The sequence below is a fragment of the Penaeus chinensis genome, chromosome 2 (assembly GCF_019202785.1).
Source record: "Penaeus chinensis breed Huanghai No. 1 chromosome 2, ASM1920278v2, whole genome shotgun sequence".
Classification (NCBI taxonomy): Eukaryota; Metazoa; Arthropoda; class Malacostraca; order Decapoda; family Penaeidae; genus Penaeus; species Penaeus chinensis.
The window spans coordinates 18,528,000-18,547,252 of record NC_061820.1 but is presented as its reverse complement, the minus strand read 5'-3'; the positions used below and the strand labels follow the sequence as shown (position 1 = coordinate 18,547,252).

The 19,253-nt window shown below is 40.7% G+C and overlaps 1 protein-coding gene across 1 annotated transcript; it reads right to left on the bottom strand.

Moving 5' to 3' along the window:
* Nucleotides 1-39: 39 nt before the first annotated feature.
* LOC125034307 lies at nt 40-910 on the bottom strand. Its single transcript, XM_047626080.1, has 3 exons — nt 894-910; nt 660-799; nt 40-515 (listed from the first exon to the last, which is right to left on the bottom strand). Exons 1-3 carry the CDS (start codon nt 908-910, stop codon nt 202-204), a joined length of 471 nt encoding a protein of 156 aa, XP_047482036.1. The 3' UTR covers nt 40-201.
* Between the last annotated feature and the right edge of the window lie 18,343 nt (nt 911-19,253).

Sequence of the window (19,253 nt, the reverse complement as noted above, 5' to 3'; positions counted from 1 at the left end):
ATCACAATCTGAACTTATCCTGATGTTTAAGCACCTGAGCATGTAGTGTACTGCCAAAAGTTAAAGGAAAATAATTTGTTATAACTGCCATTACAGAATTAACAAGTAAACATTTCCATTTCAAGGCATGAAGTAGATGAAATGATAAACCTTAAAGACTACAGTACGAAAAAAATATATTTCCTGACATACAGAACTGAGCTAGAGCAATAATAACTTAAATGCAACTTGCTGCAAGTACTGGTCATGCTGGTCAGTTAAAGATTGCATAACCCTTTCTAACACAACATTTCTCTCGACAACAAGATCAGCTAATTTGTCTAGTGCTGAGATGACATGTTCTCTCCTCTGTGTCGTCTCTTGTTCTTTTAAATGCCTCTGTTTATGAGATCTTGGTGGTGGAAGGGATGATGCTGATGGAGCTGGAGAGAGAGTTCTTGAACTGGTAGACTGTGATGGTGATGACACTGGAAGTTCCACAACTTCAGATGGTCCAGCACTAGTCGAAGGTTGACCTGGTGATGAAAGTTTCATTAATATTGTAAGCACAATGTATTTTTTTTTTTTTTTTCAATTTACTTTTAGCCTCTCATATAATCTATACTACTAATTAATTCATAATTAAATCTCTTTCTGAAATATCTCGTAAAATTCCTCACCTATCATTAATGACGACCCCTTTGCAACTGGTATTACACTAGGATCACGTCCAAGAGCCTCATCCACTGCTTCAAAGAATGGCCATTGTGTGTCACTGCCTCGTCCACTTAACTTTGCATTATCTTTAATTATTTTGTATCTGAAAAAATGAGATTAAAACAGTTGTAAGCAAATGATAACAATCTAAATAGAAATCTGAAACTATTATAAAACATTTATCAGAACCAACTAACTGGGCTTTGTAAGACATATTAAACAAAACAAAACAAAAAACAAAACAAAACAAATCCATAAGATAAAGGAAGTATGGAATACTTTATACAATATATATAAGTTAACCAAAAACAGTCCAATAAAATCTGAACAAAATGTTCATTCAGGTAAAGATACATACCGTTTTTTTAGTCCGCGCATTTTTTTGTCACAAATTTCCCCAGTGACAGGATGTCCAGCATCTTGCAGCACTGAAGCAATATCTTCCCATATTTTGTATTTATTCTTTGTACTGCTGGAAAACTATGTTTATTGTCACTGTATGCTTTTATCAACAACAGCGTTGGTGCTGTTGACCATATAATGGCAGAACCTGCAATTAACATGCTAACATTTACATTTATTATTTAATTCCAACTTTATTTCTTCATTAAATGCTAATCACTTTTGGTATGCACAGTCAAATTATTATACATATATCCTGCATCCACCAAAATCATAACTGTTCGAAATTATAGTTTTATGCAGTTATTAAAAGATAACAGTAGCATTATCATCAACTTTTATCACTACTGTGACGCTCCCGGAAGTTCTATCTCAACTACAGCCATAGTTTAGGCTTACATGATGTAAATTTACACTTATTATATTCTTTGGTGGTCAGACACTTACCACAAGTCATTACGTGTCCCTGAGTTTCTTTCAAAACCAAGAAATATGCGTTACAAGTCGGGCAGAGGTACTTCTGAGGTTCCGAGTAGGCGGCCATCTTTGTTGTTTACAAACAGTCCGCGCGGCGAGGCGAACTACCCCCAAACCCCGCTCTCTTCGCCACGCAACGCTTCGCGAAACGTTTTGTCAAAACGTTTCGCCACGAAACGCACGGTGCGCACTGCCCAAGTGAACGCACGGCTTGTCTTAAAACGCAGAAGCAGTAAATACTAAGTCTTGTGCCACAAAAGTTACCCTAGAGCCCGGGCCTCTAGTCTCGCTAGACATTATTGTTTCCGAGTTGTTATTAAAGTAATCGAAATAAAGTAAATAAAAAAAAAAAAAAAAAAAAAAAACTGTAATTACAGATCTTGCGCACTTTATAGTGCTTTGCCAGCACCTTCAGTGCACTTATTTTTGCAGGTGACACGAGGCTACAGTAGGAGTAGTCGGCACCCCACTTCAGACCCGCAGTTCTCTTCTACACCAGGGTAGTCCTTGTGGCTTTGACCCCTGGATAGGGAGGCCCAGTAGTCTGGGGCGTCATTTGGACGCACTTTTTCTTTGGTCCTGATTTCTTTTCCTTATAATGTGACTTTCCTGAGCCTACCGGAGTTCCTCGTGAACTTCCGTATTCACTTGGAGGGTGGGCATTGAATTACCGTCCTTCGCCTAGGCAAGTTCGTCGGTAAGGAAGTGTCCCACACATAAGTCGATCCCTCTGTGGTACTGGAGAACGCAACCAGGCTTCCACTGGGGGGGTAGAGGACGAAAAACTGCCTTACTCTCTTAGCTATTGCTGTTAGGTTGATAACAAAAGTTAAGAGGTTTTTGTTCCTTCAGGACTACGTTGTGAGGAAAGGGGTCGGACCTGGTCCGATACCCAGGATGAGTGATACCCCGGCTACCCCTTCTCCTCCTCAAGGAGGAGGGGCGACTAACGACCCTTCTAAGCCCAATCTGATGACGAACAACGGAACCCCCACTAATGACTAGACGAGACGACCAACTTTCAAAATCCCCACCCAGAATGCAAGGTTCGCGAATGTAAAATGCGTGAATGAAACCCCTTTATCATCAAAAAGGTCGTTGATGGTCAAGTGGACGGCGATTTTGATTTTGTCAAAAAATTGCGAGATGGAAGCCTCCTTGTTAAAGTACAATACAACTCCCAGATGAAGGATTTACTTAAGCTGATGCAAATTTATGATCTTCGAGTTAAAGTAACTATTCCTATTGGCCCAAATACCTGTAAGGGAGTAATCTTTCACAGGGATTTGAGGACGATGGAAGAAAGTGAAATTCTCGAGAGCATGAAAGACCAAGACGTTCATTGTATGACCAAGAAGGACGGGAATATGCGAACGAAAACTGGACTGATGTATTGACAAAGATTCATCTAAATTTTTTTGCCGTAAATGTGCTAACTGTGGAGGTCCCCATCATTCAGGATCTGCCGAGTGCAGCATCCTGAAGAAGGAGACTGAGACATTGGCATATATGAGAAAGCATGAAGTTAGTTATACTGAAGCTAAGAGGAAAGTGGAAAGTTTGACACACAAACCCAATACATTCCTATGCACCCCTAGTGCAAGTGATGTCAGTCAGCAGCTTGCAGCCAAGGATAAGGAAATTGCTGATCTTAAACAAACCGTTAAAGAACTAAACATTAAATTATATCAACTCGTGATCGGTTTCTCAAGAGAGAAGCAGGTAGCAATTTGTCAGTCGTCTCCCACGCCAGGAGGTGCAGGACATGGAGGCTACTGTCTCCAAACCATCCCGTGAGAGGTCCCCGGGAAGTGAGGGAGAGGAGGCGCCTCCCTCCCATAAAAAGAAAATAAAAACTGGTGGACAAGGCACTTCCAAACCCCATAAAACGTAATCATCGCTTCAAGCATTATCCAATGGAACTGTCGAAGTATTAGATCTAAAGTAAAGAACCTTAAATTATTAGCCTCGTCCTATGCTCCCGATATTATAGTTCTCCAAGAAACTCATTTGACAAACCTCGTCTCTGACGAGGTCGTATCGCTCAGGAACTACCATTTATGTCGGAAAGATCGTGAGGGTAGGGGTGGAGGCGGAGTCGCCATGTACATCCACCAAAGCCTCCCTTTTACAGAAGTGACTATTGATTCTAGTTTGGAGTTTGTCGCATGCAAAGTAAAAATTAATGGCACGTATCTGGCTATATGTTCAGTTTATTGTCCGCCTGATAAAGTGATAATCTAAGATGAGCTCTTTGCTCTTCAGGAACGTCTGTCACAAAATAAAGTAATTTTAGGCGATTTCAATGCTCATCATACGTTATGGGGTTCCCTACTGGTGGATGGTAGAGGTGAGCAAGTAGTTAAGCTGATTAACGAGTCTGATCTAGTCCTTCTGAATGATGGTTGTCCCACGTGGGTGGACAATAATACCGGGAATTTTAACTTTATAGATATATCACTGGTCTCTTCATCAGTAGCAGCCAAGTGCCTGTGACACACCATTGTCGACTCATTGGGAAGCGATCATCTTCCGATTTTGATTAAATATTCATGCAACACAGTGAGAACGCCTTCAGCGCCTAAATTTAATGTAAAAAGAGCAGACTGGGTCGCCTTCACAAGGAGCGTCAAGCTCGAACTTGTTGGAGAAACCATTGATGATAAAGCAAACAATATTCAGAATTCGATTTTAGAAGCAGCTTTGCTATCCACTTCGACAGATAGCGTTAAGCATAGAGTTCCATGATGGACACCAGATTGCCACAGGGCGCTGTGCCGACGCAATAGGGCCTACAGGCTTTTCAAAAATAACATAACAAATAACAACTTTTGCAATTACAAACAAGCAAGAGCTAGGGCTCGTAGAGTAATGAGACAAGCAAAAAGAGACTCCTGGCGGAGCTTTGTCTCCGCCAGGAGACAGGTTTGGTCCACTGTTAATAAAATCAATAAGAAAAAAACATCTATCAAAATTAAAAACATCATTGAAGAGGGCAATAATATCGATTCACCTAGAGACATTGCTAATGCACTCGCCAGGCAGTTCTCTCATACAAGCAGCTCAGCAAACTACCACCACGCATTCCTGCCCATCAAGGAAGCGGCTGAGCTGCAACCAATTCACTTTGCCACATGAGATGACTTTGATTACAATAAAGATCTTACAATGGATGAGCTTGTCCTAGCCCTAGAAGCCTGTAGAGGAACATCCCCAGGCCCTGATGAGATTCGATATGAGATGATAAAGCATCTTAATCATGATGACATGATTAAGTTGCTAGAAGTGTACAATGAAATTTGGAAAAGCCACACTTTTCCAAACACATGGCACTTCGCTCACATCATTCCCATATTGAAAGGAGGGGGTAATCCCAGATTTGCCATCTCCTACCGCCCAATTGCGTTGACAAGTTGCGTATGCAAGGTCATGGAACGAATTGTTAACAGTAGGCTATTGCATTTTCTAAATTCCAGTAATTTACTAGTTGACGAGCAGTGCGGTTTCCGAAAGGGACGCCAAATTCTCGATCAACTAGTAAAGCTGGACAGTCATATTCAAGAGGCAATTGCCAAAAAATATTTTTTGATTTCAGTATTTTTAGATATAGAAAAAGCCTACGACATGACATGGCGATATGGCCTACTCAGAAAACTTAATGCTTTCGGATTACGTGGAAACTTGCCTTGTTTTATTCAAAATTTCATTTCTGACAGAACTTTTTCTGTCAAATTATTTTCTGACAATGTCACTTTTTCGGACATTTTTGTCCAGGCAAACGGGGTCCCACAAGGAAGTGTCTTGTCACCAACTTTATTTCTATGTATGATCAATGATATCTTACCAGCTCCTCCTCGGAATCTTAAATACTCACTGTACGCTGATTGTGCATTATGGCATTCCAGCAATAATGCAGAATTCTCAGCAAATCGCATCCAATTGGCACTGGATATGATTCATAACTGGGGTCTCCAGTGGGGTTTTAAGTTTTCCATTAGAAAGAGTATTGGGGTAATTTTTTCATGTAGGAGGAAGCCGAACATCAGGCTAACTCTAGACAACCACCCAATACCTATTAAAAATTCTGCTAGATTTCTTGGGCTACTTTTTGATAGTAGACTCAATTGGAAAGACCACATTGGTCAGTTAAAGAATAAACGTCAAAGAGCACTAAATTTATTAAAGTGCATTTCTGGTAATAAATGGGGAGCTGATAGACAGTCTTTGCTAATGGTATATAAAGCCCTGATTAGCTCTAAAGTAGATTATGGGTCAATCGTGTATGGTTCGGCATCGAAAACAAGTTTGAAAGGATTGGATGCTGTGCAGAATGCTTGTTTGCGTGTGTGTCTTGGAGCCCTGAAATGTACTCGGATCGAGCGTCTTGAGGTGGAGTCAGGAGTACCTCCCCTCCGACTCAGACGCGGCCAGTTAGCACTGACCTATGCCGCAAAGGTGGCTCGAGACCCGAGCCACCCTAATGGCAATGGAGGCACTAGGCCCTTTGCCACGAGACTCGTCGAGAAAGTCGGTATAGATCTCTCTACCATCGATACCCTGGTTAAATCAAACATAGCGCCATGGAAAACCCCCAATTTTTCTATCATGGAAGCCTGGCTTTCATCAGCCAAGGCCATGGTGCCAGAGAGTGAGGTACGCCAGAGGTTCAGAGAGATCCTTATTAAACATCTATCTTTTTTTCATATATATACCGACGGCTCCAAGACAGATGAGTATGTAGGTGCGGGTGTATGGTCGACTGAATGTGAACTAAAGTTTAGACTGCCGAATCATACATCGATTTTTCTTGCTGAACTTTTTGCCATTGATAAAGCTATTGATTTTGCACTATCGACGACCCACGATAGAATAGTCATTTTTTCAGATTCATTAAGTTCACTTAAAGCTATTAAATCCTTAGAAACCACTAAAAATGAATTGCTGGGTAATATCATTCGTAAGTTACATGGTGCCAACAAATCAATCAAGCTAATATGGGTACCAGGTCACTCTGGTATCCATGGTAATGAACTGGCTGACAAATTAGCCGGGTCAACTGGCGATCTGGACACTACCATAGTTCGTACAGATCTCAGGTGTTTTGTGTCTCTTATAAAAGCAAAAATACATCTCCTGTGGCAAAGTGAGTGGACCAACCTCCAACTCACAAATAAAATCAGAACAAATATAGAACTGTGGGGGAAAGCCCACAGGAAAGAATGGAGGAGGTGGTGTTGACCCGTCTTAGGGTCAACGCTTAAAGACTCACATACCTCACTCCCTATATCGAGAGAACTTTCCCTCCCCAGTGCCTCCACTGCAACACCAGTTGTACTTTACAACACATATTAATAACCTGCACACTATACTCCAACCGTAGACAACCATTAAACAATTTCCTTAGAATTAAAAACAAAGAATTCACATTAATAAACATCTTATCAGATGATGAAAGAATCATCAGTAAAGTAATCACTTTTTAAGGGAGATAAAACTTTATGACCTTATATAGATTGATAGAATAAATAGGATCCATTGGCTTAATAACCTTGGCCACATGCCGCTAGTTGATAGCCAAGAAATCCAACAAAGAAGAAGAATGAAAAGTATATAATGATAGATAATCAGAACATCAGATGTGACGTATAGTGTAAACAATAGCTATATTAAAATTTGAACTAAATTATCTTTGAACAAACTGAAAAAAACTGTTATCTCTGATCCAACAATAGAGATTTCCGTGCGCTCTCCACATACTGACGTGTAGCTTGTTAGCGGGAGCTGTTGGTTGCACTGTTGAAGACAAAGGTATAGAGTCTTTGGGTGAAGGGGCATCCGGAACGAGGTCGGTCTTTCAGAGTGCTCTCCTCCTCTCACCTTCTTCATAGTATACCATCGAGCGGGAGATACACGGCTCTCTAGTTATTTTACTGGGAGAGAAATCACTTTCCCTTATCCAAATGATGCGGCCTCCATTTGCAATTCCAGATTGCCCTCCGTCATTCTTCAAAAAGGTGTCAGCTTGGCAGCCTCGCTTTCACCCTTTCCATAATATATATTTTATTTCTTATATATTATAATTACCCGCGAAATGAATATACAGGAATTATGAAGACTTCATTATCTGAAAGAGAATGAAATATACGATTTTTTTTTATGTTTTATTTTTAAACTGTTGAAGTTCCAGCTGGACAAACAAGCGTTAAGATAACCTTTCACACACTGGGAAATAAGTATTTCTGTCGTAAGCACATCAAGATAATGCATCAAAGTTTTGTCAAGCACTGACAAATGCAAGGAAAATATAAATTGCATGCGTGTCAGATAAAGGTAGAGAACAAGATTAACTTCCTATTTTGTCAGAATGAGCAAGATTTTTCCTTCAAGATATCAGATATCATACAGCATATAAATTGGGAGTAAGTTTTAAGACTTGTTTTCACCCTCCTTGGAATCACTCAACTAGTAGTTGCTCAGCTGAATCAAGCAAACACGTATTTTCTTGCTAAGCTGATTTAATGCGACCCCTCAGAGAAACTCCACGAGTTAAGAAATAACAATAGCGAAAAACTATGATCAGAATAATCGAAAAGAAGTATACATACTGTTATGTTACTAATCACCAAATATTAACTCGTATTTCTGTAGACATTGTACACACACACACACACACACACACACACACACACACACACACACACACACACACACAGTGATAAAATATTCACATATTCATTGTTGCCCTATTGCGGTTCTGCGTTCAAATAATATTCTATATTGGAAAATATAAAGTAGCATGTCTTTTGCGTTTCTGGCAAAAAAGAAAAGAAACTGTCACTTCAATAGTTTGATAAGCCGTTAAGAGATGGTGCAGCTACGAGAATCATTTACATAAGCATCGACGATTTTGAGGATTTTTATTTGATACAACTGCCATACATAGACATTTAAAGATTTCAGCTAAAGCTTTAATTGAAAGAACGGGGAAATACCACCTCACCTCCATAGGAGAATTCCAGATCGCATTTGAAAAATATCCCACTACAAAGTCAACGATAACTAATATTACATTTTTTGTTAGCACTCGTGTGAAGAAATCTGACTGTTGGGGCGCAGGATGGGAACAGGTGTTATTCGTCCCGCCTGCACTCTGACAGCCACCAACCCAGTGTGAGGCCATGGGAACCCCACAGCCGGACGTTGGGCCCCACAGCCTGTCACCCTACTTTATATAGGGTGGCACAGCTGACGTCCACCTGGAGCGACAGCCCAAGGCTTAACCTCAGTCGAGCTGTCCGGGTAGGCGCTTGGAACATCCGGTCCTTGTGGCAGGAAGAGCGGTTATCCCTGCTATCGAGGGAGCTGAAGCAGTTTAGAGTTCAGGTAACTGCCCTCTCGGAGGTGAGAAGACCTGGTAGCAGCACAATCAGTATGGGTGGGTACACCTACTACTGGTTGGGCCAGAGCAATGGTCATCATCCCCAGGGTGTACCCATAACCATTTCCAGCCGACTTCAACCCTCGGTAGTAGGGGTAACACCACTTGATGAGCGTATTATGGCACTGAGTCTGAAGCATGCTTGTGGTTTTATGTCTCTTATTGCTGTGTACCCTTCTACCGATGTTTACAAACTTGATATGAAAGAGGTTTTATATGCCAAACTCACATCTGTGGCAGAGACATTTACATTGTTCTGGGCGAATTCAATGCAGTATCTGGCTGTGATCGAGCTCGCTACATGTTTATCGGTCCCCATGGCTCGGGAGCTGATCGGAGCAGCAAGAACGACCTCTTTGCTTTGCTAGGACCCAGAGATTGAGGATTTCTGGCTCCTGGTATCAGTACTCCATCCTACATTACTGGACATTGTATAGCGATATGGGTACTGTGGCCAAGGAGATCGACTGAAGTGCCAAGTTCTGTGGCACTGACCATAGGCTGGTTGTCGCTATCCTACAGGTTCATTTCAAAACTCCACATACTTCCAGTGGCCACTCTAGGGTATTTCACTTGGACAAATAGAGGAGGGGGGGGGGGGGGTGTTCCCAGAGGTTTGCCACAGTCTCTGATTGGTTCATAGAACTTGAAAACCTGATGGACCCAGTTGCATAGTGAGAGTCTTTCGAGCGTGAAGCACTCTAAGAAGGAGTCCATTAGCAAACACCAGAAGACAAGGCAGAATTTCATCTCGCTGGAGGCATTGGAGGCCAAAGAAGCATATTGCATAGCTTGGCTGAATGGCAATCAGGACTTGTGCCGTTCCTTGGTGCATAGAACTCAGACACTGCTAAGAAGGGATAAGGAACAATTCATTAGGAACCTTATTGAGAAGGTTGAAGGCCATTTCTTGGTAAATGACCTTGATCCTGCCTACCAAGCTCTAAAAACACTCCTCACAGAGTCTTGACTGCCATCTGGCAGTCTGGTTCCATTCCCCCTAATCTGTTGAGGGGCGTGGTCATCCTTCTCTGGAAGGGGAAAAGGGATCATTGGGATTGTGGCAACTACTGTGGTATTACACTGGTCAGTATGCCATGCAAGGTTTTCGCCCAAATTCTTCTGAAGCAGATCTGTGACCACCTACTAACATACAGTGTGGATTCACTCGTGCAAGTCCTTGCACCAACGTTTTTCAACACCTAGGCAATATCAAGGTCATAAAGCTTGACTTTGCCGACGATGTTGCTTTCCTAACTGAGTCTTTGGAATCACTGGTGGCAATATCAAGGTCATAGAGCTTGACTTTGCCGACGATGTTGCTATCCTATCTGAGTCTTTGGAATCACTGGTGGCAGCTCTTGGTGCATTTAGCAATAAGGCGAAGCCCTTGGGGCTAGAGGTCTGGACTAAAACCAAAATTCAGGACCTTGGGGGCCTGTTAGGGCAACTCATTCAGCCGATTCATGTTTCCAGTGAGGACAAATCACAGAGAGCTTTACATATCTTGGTAGCATAGTCCATGTCTCTGGGCTGTCAGACCAAGAAGTCAGTAGACAGATTGGCCTGGTAGCACCAGCCATGAACTGGAGATGTCGATACCTACCAAGCTATGCGTCTTCAAGGCCTTGATACTGCCAGCCAACAACTACACCCTGAGACTGGCATGGGATCTGTTACTTGCATAACCTGGGACCGCCAACTCAGGCTATATGCACACCTAGCTCGTTTCCCCGTGGATGACCCGACCCAGGTTGTCTCTTTGCGAGACAATCCTGGGTGGAGGAGGCCCGTGGGACGACCAAGGAGTCCATGGCTTGGGCAGCTCGACCAGACCTGTCTTGAGGAGCTACAGATGGACTGAGGGCCTGCTTGGAGGCTCGCCATGAGGCAATGCGCCCCCGTCGGCGTTAGCCTATGATGATGATGTGTGAGTGCGTGTGCGTGTGTGTATCTGTGTATATGTGTGTGAGTGTATGTGTGTTATATATATATATATAAACCCATCCATGCATACATACAGATATACATACATAGTTGCATATATGCAAATATGCATACCTACATCCAAACATGCATAAATACTTACAACCCTACACACAAACATATATGCACACATAAACATACATAAATATACACACATATAGATATAAATATATATAAACATATATATACATATATATGTGTTTGTGTGTAAATTATATATATATATATGTACATATATATGTGTGTGTGTCTAAATTATATATATGTATGTATATATATACATGTATATATATATGTATATATATATATATATGTGTGTTTGTGTGTGTGTGTTTGTGTGTTTGTGTGTGTGTGTGTATTGTTCATTCGCGTGATGAAGGTGATTAAGTTAATTCGTAAATCAGCAAATTCTTATGAAAGAAAAACGCTAGAAGCTCTGCTAAAAACAAAATTGCCTAATTTTAACTAGAGTGCTGGTCAAAGGAGCTTGGACGACCTTGCCTCGTCGTTAGTTAGTAGATCCTTCCCAAGGCTCTTCGACCTTGACCCTCTTCCTGAGACCTGTTACAGCTCTTGTTCGTTCTGTCTCTCTACAACTATATAATCATGTCAAATTTATCTACTGTTTATTTTTTCATTGTAACTGTTTTCCTTTTCATTTCTGTGTACACGTTATTGAGTGTTCATATATATGTAAATAGTACTCGTCAAAATATTGTGGCCCCAGCTTTCCCGCCTTACTTATCAGTGAACACACTGTGAAATTTATATATTTTTTTACATCTTTCTACATCTTTACACTTTGAAGGTGTCTAGGAAGAGACATTAGGGGAGTTATTGCCCCAGGACTCAAGAATATCTGCCTCTGGGCTATTGCCCAACCTGTCCTTTAAAAAGGATAACAGTTTTCAAGCCAATGGGTCACAGATTTTGTTATGTGGGCTTGTTCGAAGATTCTGGCCTTGGCGAGCTTAAAAGAATCAGGCAGATGGTCACCCAGCAGGTCCAGGTAGATGTGCTGGTTAATTTTGACGTTCTTTGGAATGACAAGTTTTCTAGACCCCAGCTAGTAAAGCAACCCCAGACCATGAGTGAGCCTCGGTGTTTTACCATGTACTGCACATAGCGGGTGTCATGGGGATCCCTACCTTTTCGCCGATGCACTCGCTTCCCATGTTTGCCTATAACCTAATCAAACAATAGCACTGAGAGCCATTCCTCCCGGGAAGTTGCAAAAGGCAACCCTGTGATATCTCTACATTTAACAGAAGGGGTTTCTTCCTTAATTGTGACTTAACTCCTGCGCAGGCTACAGGGAAGTCTCCCCATAAACATACATAAACACACACACACACACACACACACACACACACACACACACACACACACACACACACACATACTAGTATATAAGTATATACATACACACACATATATTATATATATAATATAAATACATTTATCATCATCATCATTAGCCTGGTCAATCCACTGCAGGAAGAAGGCCTCTTCCAAGTTTGTCCTTCTTTGTCTGTCTTGCGTTATCTGCATTTAACAGAAGGGGTTTCTTCCTTAATTGTGACTTAACTCCTGCACAGGCTACAGGGAAGTCTCCCCATAAACATTCATAAACACACACACACACGCACACACACACACACACACACACACACACACACACACACACACACACACACACACACACATACTAGTATATAAGTATATACATACACACACATATATTATATATATGATATATATACATTTATCATCATCATCATTAGCCTGGATCAATCCACTGCAGGAAGTAGGCCTGTCTTGCGTTATTTGTCTGTCTTGCGTTATTTGCTTCCAGTCTTGGCACCCAAATTTCGTTATTTCGTCCCTTTATCTTGTCATAGGTCTGGACCTTTGCCTTTGTATGTTATCTATAACCCAGTCTGTTACTTTCTTTGTCTATCTGTTGTCCTGTCTCCGACATATATGACCTGCCCATTGCCATTTTTTTTCTTTTTGATGCTTTTGAGTATATCTTCCACTTTTGTCTGTTCCCTGATCCATGTCTTAGACTAATTCTCAGCATCAAGCTCTCCATCCCTCTCTGGGCACTTATTAGTTTCCTCACCAGTATTTTGGTTGTAGTCCATGTTTCTGATCCATAGGTCATTACTGGGAGGATGCAGTGGTTAAAGACTTTTCCTTTTAAACATAATGGCAAGGAGCCTCTTAGTATGCTTCTGTGTCTGCTGAAGGCGCTCCAGGCTAGACTGATGCGTCACTTAATTTCTTCTGTTTGTCTGTACGAGTTGCCCTAGGTATATATACTTGTCTACCACCTCTAGCACTTCGCCTTAAACTTGTATCTGTTCAAACTGAACTCTACTCTTGAACATGATCTTAGTCTTTTTCTTGTTCATCCTAATACCGACTTTCAGGCTTTCACTATTCAGATCATTTATTAGTTACTGCATTTCATTTGCAGATTCACTGAACAATATCATCCGCAAATCTTAGATTGTTTAGGTATTCGTCCCCAATTGTGATACCCTTTTCCGGTCCATTCTAGCTTCTTGAATGTTTACTCAAGGCAAGCTGTAAACAGTTATGGTGAGATATTATCGCCCTGTCTAACACCTTTCTTAATTGGGATTTTATCGGTTTCTGTGTGGAGCTTGATGGGTGCTGTCCCATCTTCGTATATATCTTCTCGTATTTTACAATACCTCCTCTACTCCCTGTCTTCCAATAGCTTCTATTACTGCTGGTATTTGTACTTTTCGTAATCGATGAATGCCATACACATATATCCGTTTATTTTTTCTCTTATTTGGGTGAGCGTGTGTATGTGGTCTGTTGTTGAGAATCCACTGCGAAAGACTGCCTGTTCTCTAGGCTGGTTAAAATCCAGACTATCAGAGATGCGAGTTATGATGATTTTAGTGAACAGTTTGTAAGTTACTGAAAGGAGACTTATGGGTCGATAGTTTTTTAGATCCTTTCTGTCCCCTTTTTTATGAATCAAAATAATAGTTGCATTTTTCCAGGCTTTCGGAATTTTTCCATTGAGAAGGTATTTCTTTAAAATATTGGCTAGTTTCATTGTTGCAATTTGTCCTGCATCTAATATAAGGTCTATACTAATACCGTCTTCAACTGGTGTTTTCCCTCTCTTCATGCCTTTAAGTGCTCTCTTTATTTCGTCTGTTGTGATGTTAGGTACTCTAGTTACCGCATTCGCTTCTATCCGTAGCAGTTCATTTACGTTGTATAGATCCCTGTAAAAGTTTTTCACTACTCTTATGATTTCATTTTTATTATATGTCACATCTCCGTCTGGTTTCTTTAATGCATATATTTGATTTCTCCTTATTCCAAGTCTCCTTTTAGCTGTTTTCATGCTGGTACCTGAGATCACTGTTTCCTTTCTTAGTTGAGTATTGAATTTCCGTACATCTTCTCACTTCTTTTTGTTTATAGTTTTTGTTAGTTCAGCTAATTCTATTTTGTCACTATTTGATGATGCTTTCATTAACCTACGTTTTTGCATAAGTTCTTTAGTTTCTATCGAGAGCTTACTGGAGCTTTGTTTGACGTTCTTACCGCCTACTTCAAGTGCAGCTTCCTTTATTATGTCATTGAACTGTTTGTTGATTTGGTCAATGTTGAGATCTTGGTCGCTGAGAAGAGAATATCAGTTTTGGACGTTAATGCGAAATTTTGTCGCGGTTTTCGTATGAGTTTATTCCTTTCTCTTCTGAGGTGTAATTTAATTTGGCCTCTGACCTATGGTCGCTGCCAACATTTACTTTATCTATAAGTTCCACATTTCTACTATATCGCGCTTATTTGAAATTATGAAGGCAATTTCGTTTTTGATGTCCGATGGCGACTTCCATGTCCACTTCCGCTCTAGTTTTTTTCGAAGAATGTATTCATGATATTGAGTGATCGAGCCTCCGCAAAGTCGACTAGTATTTGTCTCCTCTCTTTCCTAGTGTAATGAGCACAAGGGATGTGAAGTTAGAATGACCCAAACATTTGTCTAGAAACCCCCCTGTATATACCTCACTTGGTCTTTATGCATATGTATTACTTATATATACCTCAGTTTTTGTCTTTAGCTATGTAAAATAAAAAGTACTTAATTATTTTTCGGTATGGGTAAAGTTCTGACTAGCCGTCTTTAAACCGGAAAAAAATATCCATGTGATAGAGCAAATAAATCTAAGAAACTTATCTTCTATGAACTTCCGTCGCAAATCAGAAATAACGAAGTTATTGGACACGGAAGTGTCACAGAGCCCCATAATATTTTAAAAATCGCCATCCGATATCCTTTCCTACTTTTTGTAAACAAAACAATGATACCGTTTTATTTTGGTTCATTTATTGTAATACTTTCATTTCGTAACTAGAAAAATTCCGCATAAGCTCACATGAAGGTAATTTTCTTTCTACATTATAATGTCTGACAATACACGAGTAATACCATCATAAAATCAAGTATTTACAGTAACTATCACATTTCTTACTCTGCGCAAATCGATGTGTCTGGTCCATATTACGGACAAGAGGGAACTGAAGAATTGCGCGCGATTTTCAAAATCAACAATGTTACCGCATGAACAGCGCACGAAACCTTTTGAGACTTTTATTCTATACCACATGCGCGTGACATTTGTCACGAGAGCCAATAGCATTACAAGAAATGCTATAAACCAATCACAAGGCAAGGAAACCAAATATACCAAATCTTTGCTCAAAATGGATCTCAGGTGTGTAGGTTGTGACCCGCATTATTATAGAGTTATATCTGATTATTTTGAAAAAAAAGAAGATAACGCTATAGAGTTCCTGAGAGCACACGGCCAAGAGCGGTAAGTTGCCCGCATTGCGATTTACCTTGCAAATATCGTGAAGATCGACATATATGGTATTGTGGCAGATGGAAAAAATGGCAAAGACAAAACGGCGTAAAAGTTGCGTTTTCTCGACCAGCGATTACAAAGGCACCTTTCTGCAAGGGACACAATTGTAACCTTTTAAAGAAATTTTGTTTGTGAATCATTGGTTACAAAAAACATTGGGATCACGCACACATTATTAAATGTATTAGTATTTCTAAGCCAACTAGCGTAGATTGGAGGAGTTTTTGTTCTGAAGTAACCGAATATTGGTTACAAAATCAAAATTCAATAGGAGGTGCCGGTGTAATACTTGAGATCGACGAGACGCTGCTCGTGCGCCGTAAGTATAATAGGGGCAGACAGTTGAGCCAGGTCCCGGGCGAAGCTAGAACTTCTCAAATCATAAAAAAGAGCCAGGTGTGGGTCTTTGGGGGTATTGAGCGTGAGTAAAAGGAAATTAATTGTGCCATTGGTTGGCACTGACCGCAGTGCAGACACGCTCATACCCCTTATTAAGAAATATATAAAACCAGACAGTGTGATATACGGTGATGGATGGGCTGCCTACCGTAACCCACAACACCATGGTTACAAACATCTGAGTATTAATCATTCTGAGAACTTTGTAGACCCAGACCCACAAATACACACACAAACTATTGAAAGGTTGTGGAGGGACGTTAAAGAATGGGGCAAGCGGCCAGGTATTAGGGCCGAGTATATAACGCAATACCTGACCCGCTATTTATTCATCAAATTTCATGAAAAAGAATTGATTCATTCATTTTTTTCACAAGCGGCAGAATTATACCCGCCGCAAGGCGGGAAAGAAAGAATTCTTCCGTCACCTGCCCCCCCTCCCTCTGGATGATAGTTCTTCAGAGAGCGATTAAAATCGGGAAAGAGGCCACACTTACCTGATTGCTTGTATGCATATGGTAATATAAAACCTAATACAAAGCAAATACCTTTTTTTCGCGCACGTAAAGACATATTTCTTCTGAAATACCGATAATAAATTATTGATGTCTGAAACAGCAAGACAAGGACACCATGTATAACGACCAATTACTGACTTAGCGATTATGCGGTGTTACAGACTGAGAAATTCTAGCCAATGAAAACTTCAGGCAATGACGTCAGAGTTTTCTGACCAATCAAAAACAGTTTTTTCGGAAAGCCCTGCCCTCGCCCATGAAAAACCTTCAGTGTGCATCTGTCCGGTGGCCAAGGAAGTGTACGTGTGAAAAAAAATATATATATAAAAGCCGGCAGAAATGTTTACAAATTGCGAAATACACGTATAACTGGAAATATTGCTACGCCGAGGACGTGTTATTGTAAAGCTTAATAACGGAGACGGGACGATATAAGGTTAGTAAAATTTAAGTAACGGTTAACGAGAACCGGCGAAATCTACATAGTTATTGCATGTAGTACATTTCAAGTAATAAGCCAATTAATGTAATAAAAATGCATACTTTTAATAGGATAATAATACATGCATTATTAATACAAATTATTGCCGATTTGGCTATTGCAACCGACTGCAGTTGAATGGGTGTCGTCGCCGCGCGCGACGAAATCAGGCTAAAGCTTTCATAATTTCGCGGGACGAGCAATAAGGCTTAGCTGCGTGGCCTAAGCTCGCCACTGCCTCCGAAGTATTTTCGGCTCAGGCAAAGGTCAATGAATTCCATCTTACATTTTAAGACAAGTATAAGTATTGAACGGTTACCATATTTGACGACAATCATCACTAAAGTTTGCAAGGTCTGTTACAATAATGTGTTTGTTTTTTGTTTGAGAATAAAATTCACAGAGACTGCGTGTGCCGTTGCGGCACGGTCTCCGTGCACGACACGTAACTGTCAGTAGCGCTTTTTTTTTGTTTGTTTGCTTTGTATTTATTATCGCAGTCAATCAAAATACCGTTGTTATTTGAGGAACTATTAATGAAGCCTTGTGTATGAATTTGAAACGGTCATCTAGCAACTTTCAAAACGCATTTTCATATTAAAAAGTTGATTGTGCCAAAACATGGTTTGATTCATTTGTATTGTCCGTCAATCAGGCAAAAATTAATCCTTGATTTAACCGCCGAATTGTATACCGTAATTGTTTTTTAGTTTAGTCCTTTATTTACCACCCTGGCTATCTGCACAGGCGTGGGCAAGCTGTGGTACATTTAATGCATGGTCATAACATTACATAGTGTTACATTTGAATTTTAGCCTATAACATTGCTATGAGTACTTATATCAGTTTAAGGAAAGGAACAATTGCACAGTCCTTTATCCACTCATCTGCCACGCCGGCATATAGCTTGGGCGTGGGAAAGCATTAATACATTTTATATTCGGTTATGTGATACTACATTCCAAATTTAGGATACAACATAAGTATATCTTCTAGGGCATCAGATGATATGAAGTAGTTACATAGTTCTCCGTACCTCATGCTAGGTGGCCTGAAAGGCTGTATCACATGGCACTCTGAGATATAATGTACAAGTGTTCGCTTATATTCTTCATTACACAGTTTACATTTAGTTTCTTCGACATTACAAACTGTACTGACCTGCCAATACAATCTATACCCAAGCCTGATTCTTGCAGTCACAACATCACACTGTCTTGTTCTTGTTTTATATAAACCATAGATGAAGGAATCTTGCCTAAACCGGTCATAGTGCTTTATGCTACAGCTTTCAGGGCGCTGAGAATTAATCAACTCAGTCAAGTCCTCTCTGAAGGAGGCTTTAATGATGTAGAAAATCCTAGAAAGAGGTATCCCAAGATCTATGTCCACACTTTGTTTGTCACATGCTGACTTTGCTAGGCGATCAGCATGATCATGCCTAGGGATTCCAACATGCGATGGAATCCACACAAAACGTATATTATGGCCTCGTTCTTTTGCACGATACACGTTTATCCTGATGTCATTTGCAATATTTCCCGCACCTTTGTCTAGAGTGTTCAGAGCCTGGAGAGCACTCTGTGAATCGCAGAAAATGACCCCTGAGCCTTGTTTCAATAGAAATTCGGTGGCCATGAGTATTCCTGCCAACTCGGTTTGCATAGTGCTAGCCCAGTCATGAACCCTCCTACAATCCTGGTGCTGCAAAATATTGTTTTTATATACAACAAAAGCGCATCCTGCTCTGCACCCAGACTGCAAGGATCCGTCAGTGTAGCATTCATATACATTGGAAAGAGTGTCTAGATGCTCATTTATACTTGCAAGTGCATACTGTTTAAGTATAGCAGGGGGGGCACTGTCTTTTTTGGGGGCAGTCGTATAATATACACTTAGGTCCGACATTTTCCACGGTGGTACAGAAC

Excerpts from the sequence above, each read along its gene's own strand:
- LOC125034307 (XM_047626080.1), bottom strand. Across the intron at positions 516-659 it reads GGGGTCGTCATTAATGATAG|GTCAACCTTCGACTAGTGCT; the intron begins GTGAGGAATTTT and ends TTTCATCACCAG.